Source organism: Rhipicephalus sanguineus, chromosome 2 (genome assembly GCF_013339695.2).
Source record: "Rhipicephalus sanguineus isolate Rsan-2018 chromosome 2, BIME_Rsan_1.4, whole genome shotgun sequence".
In the NCBI taxonomy this organism is placed as follows: Eukaryota; Metazoa; Arthropoda; class Arachnida; order Ixodida; family Ixodidae; genus Rhipicephalus; species Rhipicephalus sanguineus.
In genome coordinates, this window is record NC_051177.1 from 49166564 (window position 1) to 49187575 (window position 21012).

Sequence of the window (21012 nt, forward strand, 5' to 3'; positions counted from 1 at the left end):
TTACAGTAAATGCACATATATCGCGAACGGGGACAGCAAATATCGAGCGTTTCCATAGCGCCCATGAATATTTCATAAACATGCTCTTTTTCGACAAATATTGATTCCAGAAATGTTCGAAGCACATCGCGGCCGCTTCTCATCCTGTTTATAATGCAAATATTGAAGTGCCTTAGGCGGTTGAGGCAGTTTCAGTGGTTTTAATGTTTATTTGACGGTACATGCTCTGCGGTACGTAAAACGCAAATATGCGAACATCGTAGTAAAATGCGGTCAACTCTCGCGGCGCCACGTGCGTGCCTTTGAACTCCTGGCCATAAAACTAACACGAACGGGAAAAGGCAAAAAAATATTTTCTTAGCTCAAGTACCGTTACGAGCTCGCAAAGACGCACGCTACAAAGTGGCAAACCACGTTGAGACTTACCAGGCGTGTGAAGCACGGAGTTAGCGTGGAATATTCCAGTGACCACAAGCATCGTGTAGAAAATCTGTAAAATAATAGAGAAAACATCCACTCAAACACTGTGGGTCATTGCGCCTTGTCTACGTCAAGGAGAATGTGTGTGCTTTAGCTGTAAAATTGTTTTTTTTTTTATGAACGCTTGCAATGACATAACCGCTACCGTTATATGATGTCTACAACCATGAGTATTATTTCAGCAATGTAAGAAAACTAGTAAAAACTGCCACAACCACTGAGTTACAACAGTGACTCATGGCTTGTTCATAAGTGATTGATTATAGCTAATAAAAAATTTAACACCCAACGTAATGGCATGATCTGTCTGTGTTTTGAACAGCGTGCGGCTCCCTTCAACTCGTATTCTGTTCTTGTTTGATATTATCGTACTACAGAATTTATATTTGGATATCTAGTTAACTGCTGAAACAACGGATTCTTGTTCTGAGCGCAGACGTTAGAGAGAGAGAGAGATAATATTCTTTAGTCGCACAAACAATTCCCATTAGAAAAATAGCAGCAACATAAATCATCGGACCGCATTCAATGCTTGCTGCATGCGTGGTTGCCGATCTGTGCCGGGAGCGTTAAACTTGTTGAATCAATAAGAAGCGGTCGTCCATAGGTACAGTACGCATAACGAACAGTTTGATAACTAAAATCTGCTTTCGGAGAACCATTGTATATATCTTTTAGTGTAACCGCTCATTCGCTTCTTTTCAGCAAGACCACTTTGACGTACACCCGTTTTCTTGTTTCAGGGGAAATACACTGCTTTTCTCGATACAATTCAGTGACTTGGAGCGCGGAAACATACCAAGGACGACGAAGAACTACACAACACGAGCGCTCACTAACAAATGTATCGAGTAGCCCAATTATCGATCCTTTTACAATGCTTTTCTCGATAGTTTCATACACAATGAGGTAATTCCTTTGCATGAGCCACATCAATATTGAAATCTTTTAACTAATAAAGCCCACGTGGATTTATATCTTGCATGACCCAACCGCGGCAGGAAGCATTCATACTGTAATAGTCGTTCCCTTGCTAACAACAACGATGACAACAACAAAAACCTAATAATAATAATAATAATAATAATAATAATAATAATAATAATAATAATAATAATAATAATAATAATAATAATAATAATAACAATAATAATAATAATGTTTCACGACCCAAAACCACCATATGATTATGAAAGACGCCATAGTGGAGGTCTCCGCAAATTTCGACCAGCTAGGGTTATTTAATGCGAGCTTAAACCTAAGCACACGAATCTGTAGCATTTAGCCTCCATCGCAATGCGGCCGCCGCGGCGTGGATTCGAGTCCACGACCTTCGTGTCAGCAGTCAAGTACCATAACCACTAGCCTATGGTAACTAGCGTATAGTAACAACGCTGTTATATCTTAAGTGCGTGGCAATCAAAATAAAACCGCAAACCAGCAAACAGTGACCAATGGGCTCACGCTTTGTGTCTATGTCAGCAAATTACAACTAACCACAACGCCAAATTTCGAGGAAAATGATTAATGCCACGTGGAAGAATCAAATAGAAGTGACTACAAAGTCATTGAGAGGCGCACAAAAAACACGAACAATGCAAAAACACGTAGATGATGCTCGAAAAGTTTGTAATTAAAGCAAACTCCGAAGTTCTCTTTGATGACATACAGCGCTCCTGCAAGATTAGAATTTATTGTCACTATTCGGTCTTCCTGAAGTGCAGAGCACTAGCCTGCAGTCATCCTACGTCATTAAGCCCCAGATTTTGTTTTCGTTTCGCTTTCCAGCAAAGGTCATTGTCAACGGAGATTTTGAAACAACAATAGTTTGACTATCCTCGCACGCCACGCCCACAACATTCGTTCCCGCCGCAGAAATTAGAGCCGATGAACCCCGCAGCCTCGACTCCTCGCGCGTTTCGCAACATCTGTTCCGTTAATGAGCCACTGTAAACGGACAGCTGCGATGCCTGCCAATTAGGATATCTTGAAGGTCGCTCCTAAATTACAAACTAAGTAACGCGAAGCCAGTTCTGCACTGCGTACTGCGAACATCTAACAGTCCCTTTCGAGCTCTTGAAGATAATAAGGTATAATGAAAAGACGCTGTTTTTATTTCCCACACGTCATTCTTTCTTTATTATCACTCATCTTTGTTACTCATCACGATGCTTGCGCTCTTGCTGAGGGCTTCTACAACTCAGAACTAAATTAGGAAACATGAGGACGGCTGTAAAGATAATATGCGAACGTCATCAAATTTCTTCGTTAAATGTGTATAATGGAAAAGAGTCCGATATTGCAAAATCATCTGCCAGTAACTCAACGAGAAATAGAAGGTGGTACCGAAAACAGAAATTTGTATCGGCACAAGTCCGCAAATCCCTTCAAAGAAAAGAGAAAATCGAACGAGTCATATGAGGAGCGCAAAGGCTTAAACATGAAAAGAACCGAATAACGAGCATAGCTTACTGATCCGAAGCCGTTGATATCGGGAGTCATTGACATGCATTGGATGGTCTCAGAAAGGAGTGCATTGCAAAAATGTTTACGAGTGAATGCAGCGAAATTATTGACCCTTCGCGTATTAAACAACAGTTTGTTTATTGAGCCGCTTTCATTGCCTTCAGGTGCTTGAAAACATTAGCATGCTCCAAAAGACTTTTGTAAAGCGTAGCCGTCTTGGCACAAGCTTTAAAACTTTCCGGTTTTAAGGCTAACGCCTTCAAACCTGTTATGAATCTAACACGTCATACAGTTTCTTTTGTATTCAAAAAGAAGTTCAGGTCCATTTTGCGACATCCGCAGTCGACGAAGGCCGCAATATTTCGACAGCTTCGGGCCCGCGAAGCGGCCGAAAGGCTTGGCCTGGCGGTCCCGTCGCAGGACCTCAATGAAGTTGTTTCAGTCAATCAATCAATCAATCAATCAATCAATCAATCAATCAATCAATCAATCAATCAATCAATCAATTGACGAAACACGCCGCCACGAAGGTTAATAATTAGGACATTTGTTATGGTACAGCGCGGAAGTGTATACGTGAACTCACACTATTCTACTAGATGTAATACATATGTCACAAGTGTTCCACGGAGAAAATTCTCTTCTTTTTACTTCAAGACACTCAATCAAAAATATCCTTGGTCGCTGGCGCAGCCCACGCCAAAGTATTCTTCAAGAACATCGCAAACAACACTTCAAGCTGTCATCAAACAAACACCCCACTCCACGCTCTCGATGTGCATACAAACATACACTTGCCATATCCACCGTAAAAGGAGAGCAAACACCGCTGCCAGAGTCTTTTCTTTCGCACCCTCTGAATGCCCTCGATAAGCGGCGCCGCATAGTCAACCGCATCCAAAACTTGGCGGCTTCTGTCATCTCGACGCCATACAACACATAAGGCGCAGCTTGACGGCAAGCGGTCGTTAGCAAATCGCATTAGTATTTGTCGCGACGCGCGGCGACTTGCTCCGATGACACACTCCCAAGGGTAGGAGGAAATCCAGTACGCGATATCTATAGCTGCTGCTCGTCTCTGTGAGCATGTCTGTGCGTAACCGGTTGTTCCCAGCCAGCTTGGTGGAGCCCGTTGCCGCAGCAACGCGCAAGGACACCAGCGCCCATAACACCCGAATCTGTCGCTTGTTATTTTTTTGTTGTTGTTGTTGTTTTCTCATGATCTTCGGGACGGCCCGCACAAACAACCTCGCGGCACGCGCCCCCGTTGATGGGCAAGCAACTCTGGTTGCTTTCTCGTCGGACTGCTAAACCAACGTCCAAATTCCGCCTGCCTACATTCGTGCAGCGCAGTGAAAGCTACTCAACAAGCGTCAGCTTATCGCCGGTTACATTCGCAACGCCACTCTTCAATACTATTCAACATCCTGACTCCCAGGTGTCGCCACTGCAATGGTTAATTACGATAGCTCCAATTAAGACGATATCCTGGCATACGCGAGGACTTGCGTGCGAAATAGACTGTTGGGCTAGTTGACTATTCATGGACACTAAAGAGCAGAGTACTCAAAACGATAAGCACGGAAAAGGGAAGCGGACAACGAACAGCGCCAGGCCGTTGTCCACTTTCTTTTTCTGCATTCATCTTTTCTTACGCTATACCCTTAAGTTTTCTTGTATGCGTGCTCTCTTAATTCCGTTTAGAGGCATCGCTGTCCATAACACAAGCCTGCACTGATCTCCTCGTGGCTGTTGGATAGACCCCGCCTTCGTCCAAAGCCAGCGGCCGATCCGTGGTCGTATAGATAGAGCATCGTGAAAGCGCTTTTGCTTCCGAAGACCTTATACCAGTGACATTTCCTGTAGGAAGGACATGGGAGCGATAAGCGTCGCGCACAGCTCTGCCCGCTCGTACTTGGAGCACCCATTCAGAAGCCTCTCGCTCTATATGTCCGCTATTGGAGTCAACAGCGATGCATGAAAGGGCTACAAGCATTAAAAGGACTGTCACACATTGTAGCGTCGACCCTCTGTTCGACGCATTGCGACCGCTACTTCTTATCTCATTCTGGTTGTGCGTCGTAAACAAACGCTGTATGTACGCGCGTGCGGTATGCGAAAAAAATCAAAGTGCGTGGTAGCCCGTAGAGATCAGGTATTACGCATGACAGCGGTGTCGCCCACAATCGCGACCCAACAAACCCTGAAAACTAGAAGCAGATGGCTATTCGGCAGTTTCTAAAAAATAGTAACTTCATGCAGCAATCCAAGTTCGGCTTTCTTGCAATAATGGTGTTATTGCGAAGGTGCGCGCTTTGCGGGAGCATAACATCGGCGATATTGCTTCGCGAATCTATCTATCTATCTATCTATCTATCTATCTATCTATCTATCTATCTATCTATCTATCTATCTATCTATCTATCTATCTATCTATCTATCTATCTATCTATCTGTTTCTGTCTTTCTAGCCAGGGAATCAGCATTATTGGTTCAAGTCGATTTTATCATCATAAAACAGCAAGAAGGAAGAACTGACGACACGAGCGCTGAGGCGTGAGAGCGATTTTATCAATATAATGTAACACAATACATCGGCGAAAGGTCACCGACCACGTTGTACAACACAGTAACTGCTGATTGATCCCGCTTCCAAATATTCAAGTAGACTTCTTCTTAATTTCAATATACTGCTTACTCAACTCGTCTAAAGGTCCGGAGAAGTTGAATTAAGTTTTCTTTTTTTTATGTTCTCCCTTTTGTGAAGAACACGTGCGCTTAGGAAACACCGACGTGCCTCGTTACATAAGTTGAATGAACGCCTAGTCGAAGCTAATCGATTCAAACACACTCGCGTGTCTGCGAGTGTGAAAAACGAATTCACGAAATCAATGGCGTTGACCTTTGGAGTGACGAACTCAACTAATAGTGCGGAAAACACGTGAAACACCGAAACATAATTAAATATGTATACCAACTCCTGCCCTCTTTCGTAAGCTCTCGGCTCGATAATTTCATTTGCCTCAGCGAAAGCTGCACCCCGACGAATTCCTAACGAGACGTGTGTGGCAGAAACGTTATCCGTTTGCAGACTCGACGAGTGAAGCCCGTTCTCACTTATCGCCTTTGCAAAACTCAACACTGACGCACTTGTGCGAACGAACTCACGCGCGTAACTTGAAAACAACCGGCCGTTGTGCAAAGACTCGTTACGTAAACACTGCGATGCAAAGCCCTCCACCCTGTCGGACACCGAGGAAACTAAGATTACTTCAATAACCTTAAATAACTACGCGGAAGCTCGCTCCAAGGCAAACCTATCCGACTGACTTTGGTATGAAGCAGGCAGCATCCATTCGAAAAATTCCTGGTAGGATCAAGTCCCATTTCGGCCCATGGGCGACGTGGAAAGAAAGAGCGCACGATCCAGATGTGATTATTGCAGATGGTTTTGCATTGTCATGGCCGTCAATTTGGGAAAATACTGAGGTTACAGAGTTACCATTACTAGTTAAAATACAATACCTTATTTATATTCTTACCTTTGGCGATACCTTACTCTAAGAGATACATTAAACTTTGAGTGGCTCCTGAGGATGTTGCAACATACAACAGTATCCTTAAGATTGCGATGTGAGCTTGTTGGCGAATCATCTGAACAGCTTTGATGTGGCGCGAAACGACACATGGACACGGGAAGGACACCCTACAGCGCTACTAGCAACAACATGTTTACCTTCAAAACCAGACCGCTTATACACCACAATCGCTTGCGTAAGCAGTGACTTACAGTGTTGTTTCCGCCATGAATTCGTTTTGGTAGAGCGATTTTCTTCGCGAGTGCTTCCACGTATTCCACTATACGCCTTGCGATTGTGGTGTATAAGGGGTCTGGTTTTGAAAGCAAATAAGTTTGCTATTACCGCTGTGTGGTGTCACTGCATGCCTTCTCGTATCCCTGCGTCGTTTCGTGCTACATAATAACTGTTCAAAGTATTCTTAGGCTTCCGTTCAGTTACGCGACCTCACGAGCCTAGCTTTTGAGTTAGCTTGTGAGCGCAGTGAAGTCTGTTCCAAATTGGTCTGTTTGCCATGGATAGGTATTGAATAGACGGCCGGCGTAGCCAACCGCCGCAAATATAGGTTGTAATGTAGCTGCGCTAGGCATAAGCTGTACAGCAGCAAACCCGGAAGAGCGAAATCATATTTAGCGCTTTCTCATACTTCAAATATAATCTGGAACGTGGTTCGTTCGTTGTACGACAAAAGTGGGACGGCAAATGCTATCACGGCAGCTGCTGCGGGATGGCCTACGATTCAAACAGTCGTCCTTCTTTTTCCCCAAAAAAAATCTCGGAAACGAAGAAATCTTCTTTGTGCTTCACGAAAAGCCCGTGGAGAGTTGGAAAGAACGTCGTTATCTGATCGAAGCCAATGCAGCGGGCACAAGTGGCTTTATCGAGTGCGGGAGAGACGCCTTTCACGTCATCCTGAACGTCGCTTCCGTTACTTTTGCTTTTCTGAAGATAGAACGCCTCTTCTCTCGCCACTGCAGCTTTCCCTCAAGGAAAAAAGGAAATGGTGTCGTGCGTCTTGAATCGCTTCCTTTTCTTCTTTACGTCGATGCCCCCAGCGGTGGCCGAGGCTCCTAAAGATTGTCAGAGTGCAAACGCATGTCGACATCCACAGAGTCATCAAATGAAACCACCAAAGTTTAATAAAACCACGGCTCAATATGTTTCTCTAAATCGACCGAAACAGGCTGAAAATAGAAAAGAAGGGGCCTCTTCATACCGACCTACTTGTAGGGCCGGCGGAATGCGAAGCACACACAAAGAAAAACGGCTTCCAGAAAGAGGGAGGGGGCGAGAAGGGAGGAAAGAGAGAGGCAGAAAGCAAAACTAGGTGGACCTGCGTGCGGGATTCCAACAAACGACGCTGTAATTTAGTTCTATACTACCGTGGCTTCCCTGTCGAGGTAAGTTCCGACAAGACGCGTCCTAAATGTATAAAACCATGTCAATATCTTCGCGTGCTTGTTTGCTATGTGATTCCAGGCGCACAATAACTATCGCCAGCTTGACGCAAGTGCAAGGCGATAACACGAGAATTCTCGCATGTCACGTGTCAAATCTCTTCATCCGCAGTGCGCTCGGAAGTGGTGATAAGGCATCGGTAGCTGACTTGATACTTCACGCATTGAGTGTAAAAAAATTGTTTTTTTCTTGCCTCTGCGCTGAAATTTCTCTTGTATAATTTCGAGAAAACATCCAGTATCTCAGCTGTTTTCTACCAACAAAGTACTGTTCTTAGCATGCTTAGTGCTCGTGTCGTTTGTTCTAATCAAAGTCGTATACATATTTTCTTTTTCTTCTTTTTGTGTGTGTGTGTGTCTTGCCCGTGTATAGATTGTATCTCGGTAGGACATATCGTATTTTTCTTTAGTAAACAGAAAAGCATGATCTGATTAGGTCTTATGTACAATATTTATATGATACCCTCAAAAGCATATCCACCTTGGCGATATCAGACCACTTTCCTTTTTTTTTTTTCATTTTGTTCTGCCGCTTCGCACTGTAGGTATTCTTCGTGACTGTCATAATTTCATCAGGAGCACCGTCGTGTTCTTCTAACATCATTAGTTTCGTACTGCGCAATTTTTTTTGGGGGGGGTGGGGGGACTCAACTTCTCGTAATCTTATTTCGTTGAATGCTACCAGCTACGTGGGGCCGTGCGAAAAGAAGACCAAGTTACGCACACACTGAACACTCTACCAAGTGACGCACTGAAAAAAAAAATAAAAAAGAGCTTTTCTATATAGAGCTCAGCGTAACACAATTTCCCCATTTCCGTTCTTCTGTTTCCGAAACTTCTAGTTCATCGAACGTGCAGCACGTGAGTGGAACGAAGAAATCGTTTCCGAAATGAGCCGCGTGATTTTGTCGTTCGCATGCGGGTAACAGCACGCCCGTTGACGAATGCTCATGCACATACGCGTGCGCCAAAGGCGCGGAGCTTTTCTCTTTACATACCGTGTTCGGAAAATGAAGTTTAAACCTTTATCTTTTGCTTATATTCAATACTTTCTGTGCCTATAAGATTAGCTCACTTTTTCGAAGCTGAGCGAGGCTCCACGGCGACCCCTATAGCGTCGCATTCAACTGAGAGTGTGTTCGCGTGATTTGATGATATTTGCGAGGCACCCAAGTGTGGTACGTGTCACTGCGCAACACAAATCGTTATCGTTAGGAGAATTTCTTGCGAAACGTAGCGCTGTTACGTCTAGTGAACTTGCGCAAACGGCGGCCACCCACAGAGTATTCGTGCGTGCGCGAAAGAGATTTCAAGAAAACGACTGTTTGGTTGAATGCACTGCGGACGCGTACAATTGGGAAGAAAATGGTGGGTAGATGCTGTGAAGCGTGAAAACTGTGCAAATTTTACTTACGAAGAAATTGCAATCGAGCCCGGACACCGTCTAGAAGACGGTCCTAAATGAACGCAACACGACGAACGTATTCCTTAAGTTTTTGAGACAAGCGAAAAATGACGACCGGTATCCAAATAGCGCGCCAAGCTCGCACTCCGGCCGTAAGAGCGACTGGCAGCTGGCACAACACTCGCAATTTTTGGCCGTCGTTCTGACGCGAAGAAAAGGAAAGCGTGGAGTACGAGATAAAGAAAAGAAAAAGACAAGGTTGACTATACTCTGCTTTATGCATGAGGTGCGACGCTGTGGAAGCTATGCAAGGAGCAGCAAAATGTGTAAGTCCGCGCGTCTCGCGCTTGGATTCCGTCGTTGTAAACGTGGCCTCCGCGATTGGCTCCACCTGCGTGCTACAGGAACTAATCGCGGAGGCCAGCATACGAAAACGATGAGACGATAAGCGATACGGAACAACCTATTGACAAATGTATAAATAACGGGGTTTGTTTATTTCTAAGACCCAAAGCATCTTAACTTATTACTCATTCTAAAAACGAAAAAAAAAATCATATTACTGGTGTAAAATCGTCGAATAATTTCTTGATGCGAACGCATCTACCGCAACACGTCTCGCTAGCTTCCATAGCGTTGCGCCTTATGCGTGAAACGGAGCATAGAATTTCGCTGTCCAACAGATTTCCGGCTCTCGTATGAAGAAGAGAAGCGATGCAGTGAAAGGGGGTTATAGATAAAAGTATATAGGCTATATGAATCACCTCCACAAGACAAGGCGCAGTTTTACTACAGCACGGCGGTCAGGTTTTTCGCCTAGGTATATACTGTGAAAAAGCTCGTGTGTCATTCTGGGCTCACGAGCAATTTGGCCGCGCAACCGAAAGCTTTGCTCTGGAAGAACGCCGATGTAGCATAACGAAGACCCGAGTCTCGAAGGAATGCTCAGGAGTGTTTCGCAGGAGTGCGCAGGAAGAAAAGGAACGCTTCGAGCATGATCAAATTTAAAATGTTCGGAAGGAATTATTTTTAAAAAAACCTGGTTGATCCCTCCGTCATTGGAATCGGAATAACACGAAAGTAAAGCGTGCCCTTACAGAAGTAACTGAATGTTTACTGTACATTGATATAAGAGAGTTTGCACAATGTATATTGATGTCTGGCAGCTATAGCACCGTTTAACGTGGATGTGCCCACTTTGATGATTGGTGGTACATCTCCATTCCGACGACTAACGTCTCTGCCAAATGATTAAACAAACCCTTGTGGTAGCTGTAGTAGTCAACGGTGAAAGCGTAATCAGAGAACGAGGTGTGATAGCCAGAAGAGCGTCGCATATTGGACGCAGAACTTGGTCGCCATCCCGCGGCATGTTAAAATGTGATTGAACACGACGGCCGGACTAGAGGGGCACGCAAAGCGCGTCGTGCCGCCCCGGCAGCCCGGCCGCGATTTTTCAAGGGGGGAGCGCGTGAGTGGGGAACGCGATGTTACAGCCAGGTGAGGCAGGCGCGCGTCGCAGAGCTATGAGCGAGGCCGACGCTTTTACGACGCTTCGCTAAGGTCGCTACCTCGCGGCGTGTTAAGGCATTGAGAAAATTGAACTTCTATTGAAAACGCACCGAATGGGAGGGACGTGTAACGCGTTGCAGGTGCTAATCGCGGAGGCCACAGTAATGATGAATTACTTTACCGCTCCCAGAGGGCAACACCAACCCGCCGACCGGGAGAGTGGTAGATATAAAAGGCGCGCTTGTAAAACCTCTAGAGTCTGTGACCGTGGCGCAGTGGATAGCGTGCCCGGCATCTGTTGTTGCGGACCGAGCGGTCGCGGGTTCGATGCGCGATGAGGGAACATTGCCATCTGATCGTGTATATTTTTTCGACGTCACTGAAGTCGTGGTGAACCCCGGCATAAAACACTTTCGTGTTAAAAAGAAAAAAAAAATTAAAGACAGTACAATTTCTTTTTTCACAGTGATGCGCTTGGCATCCAAAACGCCTGTGTGTTACATTTGTGACACATTAAAGAAAGCGAGGTGGTTAAAACTAATACGGAGCTCCCCACAACGGCATAACTCATTGTGCCCAAGTTATGTTGGAATGTTAAACGCCGTTATTTTCCTGTTCATGTTTCATGTTTGTCTGTCTCTCTTCCCGTCCACGTACTTGTTCTGCTGTTCTTTGAGTTTTTGTTTGTTTGTTTGTTTGTTTTTTGCTTTTTGTTTGCTCGCTTGCTTGCTTGCTTGCTTGCTTGCTCGTTTGTTTCTTTGTTTAAAAAGAACACTGTCGAGCCCTTTATACGGGTTACTTTCTCCGCTAAACCAAACCACTAGACGGTTAGGAAACCTTTATTAGTCATACCAGTGCTACCACACGACAAGGCATGCCTTTTACTCAAATCCGCGCGCTTGTGTTCTCGCGCATTTGTATCCTATATATACACCTTCATCACGGATTCAAATTTATGCCGGCGGCGACATTGATTCGCTTTTCCATTTTTCTGCAACAAACGGTTGGCGCCCGGTCGCAGCTGTCGCAGACCATAGTTTCGCGAAATTCGGATACGCACAACTACCTCATTAGAAATTCAGGACTCGCGCATTGCAAACACTTCTCTCTAGTTTCTTGCTTCCACGGCGAAGCAGGCCGCGCTTGTGGGCCCAAACAATTCCCCGTGTCCTATTTAAACGTTCCGCACAATCATATGAGGCATCCTTATTTTTGAGAAATAAACAGAACGAGAACACTGACATAGAGAAACCACCTCTCGCCATTTTCTAGCACCCCGATTTTTACTGGGCAAGCATTCTTAAGCAGAAGGCCCGAGGCCACCACGAAAGAATGCGTCGCTGAGCTTCTGTTCCAGTCAGAGTCAGTGGAGAGCTTAGGGTCAGTTTACCCGAAGTAACGCAGAAAGTACCGCGAATAACGCCAAGTTAAACGGGTGTTCTGGCTTCGAAGCTTATTTCTGTAGGAAATTGTGAAGCGAAGTGAGAAAACGGTTTCTGCTTGAGAACAACGCAGTCGCTAATCTTATTTGTGTTGCTGCCTATTTCTCCGGCCTACAAATGACCCTAGTTTAGATACGAAAGCCTGCATTATAAGCGGTACGTTTGAAGCGCACTGAAAACAATTGCTCGTAACATTTCTCAGATTAGCAATCGTCACTCTTCGCTTTTCCTCGTCATTAGAGCCATTAGTGATACGGTTCGCAAAGGCTGCACACAATGCGTAGAACACGGAGCTAGGATTTATGACTTAAAGGGACACTAAAGTGAAACAGTAAATTAGTTTCGACTGATAAATTACACTCGGAAAATTATAGTGTCGTAAATTTCACCACTATAGGCTTATTAATAGATGAGAAAAACAACGTCAAAAGCTTCACTTTCATATTTCCCACCGAAACCTTTAATGATGACGTCATGGATGTCAAAGTGCCTTTTTTGTGCACGGTGACTCAAGGAAATTTCCTGGAACTTGATATATTAAGTTTCTGACTCCGTCAGAAGACAATGTGCTTCATTTTTATCGATTAAGAACTACGTAGGCCCTAGCAGGCGCCGTCAAAATCTATGACGTCACGGTAATTGGTGCTGGAACTTCAAGGTGGCGTCGCCACCCACATTTTCTTTTCGCGCGTTTTCTCGCTTACCAAGCGTCTTTTCACGGCAAGCGCGGTGCTTTAGGTATTCTGAAAGAGTAATTTACTCGTACGAGACAGTGCGAGAAAAATCGTTTTTCCCTTTAGTGTCCCTCTAATGACTTCCCATCATTGCGCCTCATTAGCTACATACACCACTGTGTTGATGATCACCAGGTCGTGGGTTCGTTTCTTGGTATAGGCAGCATATATGCTTACGTTGAAGAACACCGTCTAGAAGAAATTGCTCTGTAACCAGCGTGTTGCTTCGGAACGTTAAATTTGAAACGTATATTCAATTGATGCGAGTACTCAAGTAAAACGACGCGAAGCGATAGTTATGGCAGTTAATGTCTCTATGCGAGGGTGCATTACAAACAAGGTGCGTTTAGTAAAGATGCTCTGATGCTCTAAGTTAATATAGTCACCTCGATGTTTGATAGATGTTTGATAGTCACCTCGACACCGTAGTCGCTGCACTGGGCAAATGAATATACGTTGGTGAATGCGACAGTAAGACGTAGATGGCACGGTATCTTGAAACCTGATATTGAGACCACTGTTTTGAGCATAACAGCTACAAAAAGCTGTGGAATCGCTGCTGTTATTCTTGAAGGCCACTGGACCGATGGGTCGCCTGTGCCATCGAGCAAGAAACTGCTGTTCCACGTTGGCAGCATCAACAGTGGTCTTTCTCTTCTTCTATCAAACTATTTCTCACATTTCTCCTTCCCCACTCTAGGGTGGCCAACTGGGTTCAATCATGGGTAATATCCTCGTGTTTTATTTATGCTTCTGCCATCCTCATCCGCCTATATACATCCTCCTATATAAGAACGAGAGCGTTAGCCAGCGCCACTCATGGCCCTGGCGGCTGATCTGCAGCGTCCTTCTCGGTCAAATATTGTTGCTTTTTTTCAGATGCATAAATAAACAAAAAATTGCAGAGGATTCCTGAGCATGTTCTTATGAGATAAGAACACCAAAGCGTTTCTTTTGGCTAGGTTGTTATTACGGGCGGTGCTGCAAAATCTGCCGGAGAAATTCTCTCTCCTACGCCGCAGCGACAGGTGGTCGCTGCGTCAGTTGTTGGCGCCTGCGTCACTTCCGGTGTGAGAAGTCACATGCTCTCCCGACACGGCTTACACGTGATGTGCAGGGTGTGGGTGCGACTCCTACTGGCGAGTTATTAGGGGCGAAGCTCCTTATAGCATCACCTGGTCGGTCGTCGCTCCGTCCGGCGTTCCCCCGCCGTCGCGTCTCCCGTATCATTCAATAGATGGCGCTGTCCCATAGAGATGCATGCGAACTGCAGTTGGGTGACGATATACTAGATGGCGCTGTCCCATAGAGATGTGTGCAATATGGCAGTTGGGTGAATGCACGCTAGATGGCGTTATAGGTGCCGCTGCTCTCAGATTGGCTGCTGCGCCCGTTATCTCTCATTCTCCTTGATCGTCGCCGTACGTGGAGGAGTGCGCTTGCCGGATCGTGCTGCTTGGCGGACCATGGACGACGAGGAGCGCCGGGTGCGGAAGGCCGCTGCGTCTCGTGCTCGTCGGCAGGATCCCGAGGTGCGAGCTCGAGAGGCTGCCGCCTGGCGCCGCGCGCGCTTGGTAGCGGCTTCGCGGGCACGCGTCGCCTCGAGATCCGCCTGGCGCCGCGCTCGTTTGGCGGCAGCCTCTCGATCCCGAGAGACTCGCTTGCTTGGCGCTCGCTTGGCGGCAGCCAGGCGGATCCCGAGACGGTGCGCGCCAAGAACGCCGCTGCGAAACGGGCTCAACGAGAATCGGATCCCGAGACCATGATTGATTCAGGAGCTTCGCCCAAGCTCTTCATAATTCACCCGTGGATATGCTGTAATTTTGTTTTTTTCGTCCACTTTCATTTCAATTTACCTTATCATTTCTATAGTTCAGTCTAAAACAAAATTTTTCTCGTGACTTCCTTAGCTGCAGCAACTGCTAGCTTTTATGCAAGCATCTAGACGCGAAGAAGATGAAGAGCACTGTAGAGAGGAGGACGCCATACTGTTTTTGCCATACTGTCAAATTTGATGCACTTTAAGCCAATCAGAGTAGCCGTACAGCCCTGTGGGCCAATCACATTTGACCAATGGCTGAATTCGACAACACTGCACAATTTGACAATGTCCACAATATCACCCCTGTCTACAATGTTATTTGTCTTCGTATTCTTCACGCCTAGATGTTTGCATAAGTATGTGTGACCAACTAGCTCAAACCAAAGCTTTTCTAGCTTTCTAGCTGTGATTAACCAATGTAAACGTCTTCGCTTCACTGTGTAGACTACTGCGACCGCCACGCAAGTAAACGCGCCTTGAAAATCTCACTACAGTTTCCTTCCGTAGATATTCCGCGTGTACACATATATGAAAAAAAAAAGCGCTATCACATTCTTCCCCCCCTTTGACAGTCCTATTCCTCCACCTTCATCTGTCTTGATTGGAAATTATCATTCATGAAAGCGTCAGTCATGTAAGCTCTGAAAAATATCTGGCAGTGAATCTTGCACACCAGGACAGCCTTGAAACGGAGGAATCACACTCACAGGTTCTATACAGATATCGTCTACAGCTATCGGTTGTTTTGTTACTCTTTAGCTGGCATTGTAAACCGAAGAATTATTTAAGAGCGAAGGCTTTGTCGGCCTGTTCACAAGTTTACTGCGTTTCTCGTTTCCACACCTGATAGATATATAGATATCCAGTCAAACTCTTCTCGAACAAAAAAAAGGGGAACAATGTCTTCCGCTACCAATCAGCATGCATTGAACGTTTGTTACGACGGAAGTTTCGTATACGACGGAGGTCATATACGAAACTATTGGTTGGGTCGACGGGTTCGCGCGCATCCAAGTGCGTGAATCATCAATGCGGAACAGTTGACACAACAAAAAAAGAAAAAAAAAGTTTATTTCGCGTTTACGTTAAAATTATTAACTCATGTTGTTGCGCACAAGTGCGCACGCTGCAAAAGTGAGTTAGTTTAACTGTCTCGAAAAGGTGCTCGAGACCATGATACTCTATTTCATTTAGCCAACCACACAATTTCCAGCTTTCTTTTTTTAATGCGCCGCTGGAAACACTTGCGAACGCGAGACGCAGCGCCTTCATGTACAAACGGTTGTTCACCACTGAACCCAGCTATCCGGGCCTACAGTCAGTACCTGTATTCACATACATTAACCTAAAGTAAGTGAGAAATCCTGGTTTCACTTATTCCTTTTTCTCAGGCTCTCGCGCACGCTAAAGTCTATGTTACATTTCTTCAAATCTATATAGAATTCCTGTTTTATAAATAAAAAAGTGATAATAACCGAGAGCTGCGACTTCCTAGATACGTTACGAACCACATTTTAATCTAACGGTATGCGCGGAGACATCGCTAGCTTTAATCTATGAATCTACTTATTACTTATTTATGCCAAGTCTGTGCCCTTGCTCAGCTTCAGACGACACCGAGCTTCATTTTAGTTGTGATTGCGTTGCGCTGTTTCCCACTGAAATGTAATTCATCATCATCAGCCTGTCTACGCCCACTGCAGGGCAAAGGCCTCTCCCATGTTCCGCCAATCAACCCGGTCCTGTGCTTTCTGTTGCCACTGTAATTACAAAATGTAATTACAAAATAGTAAAGGAGGACGCCGAAGCACCTAGCGCAATCATTCTGGATACTTATGTAATGGTTAATGTTATACAGTGTATCGCATATCTATCTATCTATCTATCTATCTATCTATCTATCTATCTATCTATCTATCTATCTATCTATCTATCTATCTATCTATCTATCTATCTATCTATCTATCTATCTATCTATCTATCTATCTATCTATCTATCTTGTGCGTCCTTCATTCTTTTTTTGTAATATACTTAGCATATTCCTAGCTAAAGAGCATTATTCTTTGATTCGCATACACAAATACACAAGCACGCAGAGGAAACAGGGAGACAGCAGGCTGACAACTGCCACCTCAGCACAACGCAATCACGAACGTGTACTAACTAGCCCTTTTCGTTGCTTTTTATCTCATTCATGCGAACAAAAATAATTTCCGTGTTTGCACATTTCCAACGGCAAGCTAGGCGAGTTTTCAGGCTGTCATACTTTTTCATAATTAGTGCAAGAGCTAATGCCATAAATTGAATTACTTTTACACGCCAAAAGCACAGTCTGATCATCAGGCACACTGAAGGCAGTAAAATTATTTTGTACTGTCTTCGTATTTTTTTTACCGTGCGCGAAATTCGTTGTACATGAGCGTTCTTTTTCTTAATTCCTGCTGCTTCTTAATGAGGCCACCGCGGTCGCAATTTAAAAGGTTACGTCGTTTCTTTATCCGTCTTTATATACATATATATATATATATATATATATATATATATATATATATATATATATATATATATATATATATATATATATATATATATATATATATTAAAAGCGAAAAATAAAACCCGGGGAGCTTGGCAACAACTACGGCCGGCTATCACGGATGCCAAACACAGCAACAATTTTTGATAACACAAAATCAGCAGCGCAACGCTTCGGGTATTGAACTATCGCGGTCCGTAAGAACCAAGAGTCGATGGGTTTCTAGTAGCGCTCATTTGTTTAGTTAAGAATAATAATGTAATTGCTGAGGTTTTACGCCCCAAAACCACGATAGGATTATGAGCCGCCGTCGTGGAGAGGCCCGGAAATATCGACCACTTGTGGTTCTTTAACGAGCACCTAAACCTAAGATGTGCTCCCCCAAGTGTACTCGTGATTGTGTCCATCCCTCTTCTCTTCATCTCCCCTTTATCCCTCTCCCCCAGTGCAGGGTAGCAAACCGGGCGTGCGTCTGGTTAACCTCCCTGTCTTTCCTTGCTTCTCTCTCTCTCTCTAAATCTAAGCACACGGGCCTCTATCATTTTGTCTTCATCGAAACGCGGCCACCGCACCCGGGATTCGATCCCGCAACCTGCGAGTCAGTAGTCAATCACCATGCCTACTAGATCACCGCGGCGGGTGTTCGGCAACAACCAGAACTGGCTATCGTGAAATCATAGACACGCAAGACAGAGAAATAACTGATAATAACACGATATCAGCAGCACGACGCTTAAGGTATTGAACTACGGCAAGAACTGATTGGTTTTCTGCAGCACTTATGCAGTCATTTCTCCATTTTGTCTCAATTAAGATTAGACACTGGAGAAGCTCGACGAAGCGCCTCGGAGCCGCGTACGCACGTGCAACGAAGTTTTCTATTTCGACTCACCAAAGTGTAGACTCCGCACACGAAGCTTCCCTTGCGGACGGAGAAAAAGCAAGCAGCACGATCGCAGGATAGCCATGTCGAAGGCCGACTTCCCTTTCCAGACGTTCAGGGTGGCAACGCGATGGATTGGCAGGTACGCTCTCCGAGAGCAGGCCGATGCTACCGCTTCGCCGTCTTCCGAGCGACTCGCCCGAACCGACGCCGAGCGCTCAACTCATACCGGGCGCGGACGCGGCGCTCAAACACCGGACGTCGCGTCGATCGCGCTTTCCTCCTCCTCCTCCTCGTATTTTCCCCTTAGCTCTGCTCCCTCGCCCTCCCCATTTCCCCACAAGTGGCCGTGCGTTTCTCTTTCTTGCGCTGAAAACGATGTTGTCTCTCTTGTACTGGGCTTGCGTCATGGTTTCTGTGTCTTTCGGCGCTCTTTTCATTTAGTTCTGCGCCTGTGCTCGTACGCGAGCGTCTGCGTGTTTGAGTTTCTTTGCATGTGCGTGCGTGCGTTTAATGTCCGCGCCATTGACGACATCCTCGCATGCCACATCGTACGCCATGAATATACGCCCGTACAAGAGCCATTGTACAATAACTGCCGCACCGTCTTGAATCCCTCTCAAAATTAATTCTAAAGAAATGTTCGAAATACCCACATATCACATAAATTCATTCGTGAGCATCTTCCTGGGTGTATTTCAACGATGTTGTTGTCAGAGTTCGAGCAACTTTACTCCTCTTTGTTGTGGACGGCTCTGTTGTTACAAACAACGACTCCAAAAAAATTATGACAGCGTCGCAGTAGTGGTGTCAAGCCTGAAGGATGTGCGGAGCTAGTCGGCCTTCTTTGTTTCTCTTCATTTTTCTCTTTCTTTCTTCAACTCCTTCATTCTTTTTCACTCAACTCACAATTTTTTGTGTCTTCTTTGTCTTCATTGTTATCTCTTTCTTTCTCTCTCTCTATATATATTTTTCTACTCCTATCTCTCTTCCCTTTCTCTCTCTCCCTCTCTATTTATCGCTTCCTCTTGCTCTTCCTGTCTATATATTGTTACGGGGAAAAGGCGTCTGAGAAATATGTTTACTATCGATAAAACAGGCAAGCATACAAGATGGAACCCAGTCTGCACGAGAGCTCAGACATCGTCTTCTTCCCTATCGAGTTTCGAGTTATCTGTGGCGCCACGTAGCATCACCCCCGGCGGCGAAGGCACCGTCTCGGTGCTCGGTTGGTCCGAGTGGTATCGCTTCAGCCGAGAGACGTGGACAACGTCAGAACACGAGCGCGCGCTGGTGCTGTGAAGTGGTTCAATTTCATAGGTCACGTCGGGAACTTGGCGCACGACACGGTACGGACCCGAGTATGGCGAAGTCAGCTTTTCGCACAGGCCAACTCGCCGTGATGGCGTGCTGAGAAGGACCGTGTCACCACGCTGGAAGTTGACATCGCGGTGGCGGGCATTGTAGAGCAGTCGTTGGCGGTCTTGCGAATCACTAAGACGCAGGCGAGCAATTTCACGTGCCTGTAGAGCTCTAGAGATAACATCGCGGGCGTAGTCCGATGTGTGGGTAACGGTAGGAAGGAGCGTGTCAAAAGGTAGCGTGGGTTCTCGTCCATACATGAGAAAAAAAGGCGAGAAACCTGCAGTATCATGTCGGGACGTATTATAGGCAAATGTCACAAATGGCAGGACCGCGTCCCAGTCACGATGGACGGGGGAAACGTACATGGCGAGCATTTCTGTGATAGTTCAATTTAGCCGTTCTGTAAGCCCGTTGATTTGAGGGTGATAGGCTGTTGTGAACTTGTGTCTTGTAGCACAAGAATGCAATATGTCTTGTATAACCTGGGATAGGAAGTAGCGACCCCGATCGGTAAGTAGTTTTCGAGGGGCGCCGTGATGTAGTATGACGTCTTCTAGGAGAAAGTCGGCGACGTCGGTTGCACAACTGGTAGGAAGGGCCCGCGTGATGGCATACCGAGTGGTGTAGTCCGTGACGACTGCTATCCACTTGTTCCCACTTACCGATAAAGGGAAAGGTCCAAGTAGGTCAAGACCTACCCTATAAAATGGTTCTGATGATATCTGAATGGGCTGAAGGCGTCCCGCTGGAAGGGTTGTTGGCTTTTTGCGGTGCTGACAGGATTTACAAGAAGCGACGTAACGGTGGACGGATCGGTACATACCAGGCCAAAAGAAGCGACGTCGAACACGGTCATAAGTTCGTGAGACCCCCAAGTGACCAGCCATTGGGATGTCATGTAACTGTGCGAGGACAGTCTGACGCATATGTTGGGGTATGACCAGTAGCAGCTCAGGTCCGTCAGGATGCATGCTGTAGCGATATAAACGCCGTCTCGGAGCAGGAACATACGGAGAGACGGAGGAGTTGTGGGACCAGTCAGCCGAAGGATGATATGTCTCAAGTGAGGATCACGACGTTGCTCATCTCCGATGTTGCCGAAGGCGGACAGTGCCAACACGCAAGTAGACTCACCGCTCTCAGAAACGTCCGGTGGGTCGACTGGATGACGCGACAAGCAGTCGGCATCTTCATGGTGGCGGCCCGATTTGTAAACGACTGTGTACGAATATTCTTGTAGCCGTAGAGCCCACCGGCCGAGACGTCCACTAGTATCTTTTAAGGACGACAGCCAGCATAAGGCGTGATGGTCAGTTACAACTGTGAATGGC

At 45.7% G+C, this 21012-nt stretch overlaps 1 protein-coding gene across 1 annotated transcript in view; it reads right to left on the reverse strand.

Moving 5' to 3' along the window:
- Positions 1-18541, reverse strand: part of LOC119381161 (uncharacterized) — a 40016-nt gene extending 21475 nt beyond the window's left edge. The window contains exons 1-2 of the mRNA XM_037649124.2: positions 18326-18541; positions 427-490 (exon numbers count right to left, since the gene is read on the reverse strand). Coding sequence (XP_037505052.1) covers positions 427-478 — 52 coding nt within the window. The 5' untranslated portion in view covers positions 479-490; positions 18326-18541. The remainder of the gene's footprint in view (positions 1-426; positions 491-18325) is intronic.
- Positions 18542-21012: the final 2471 nt, after the last annotated feature.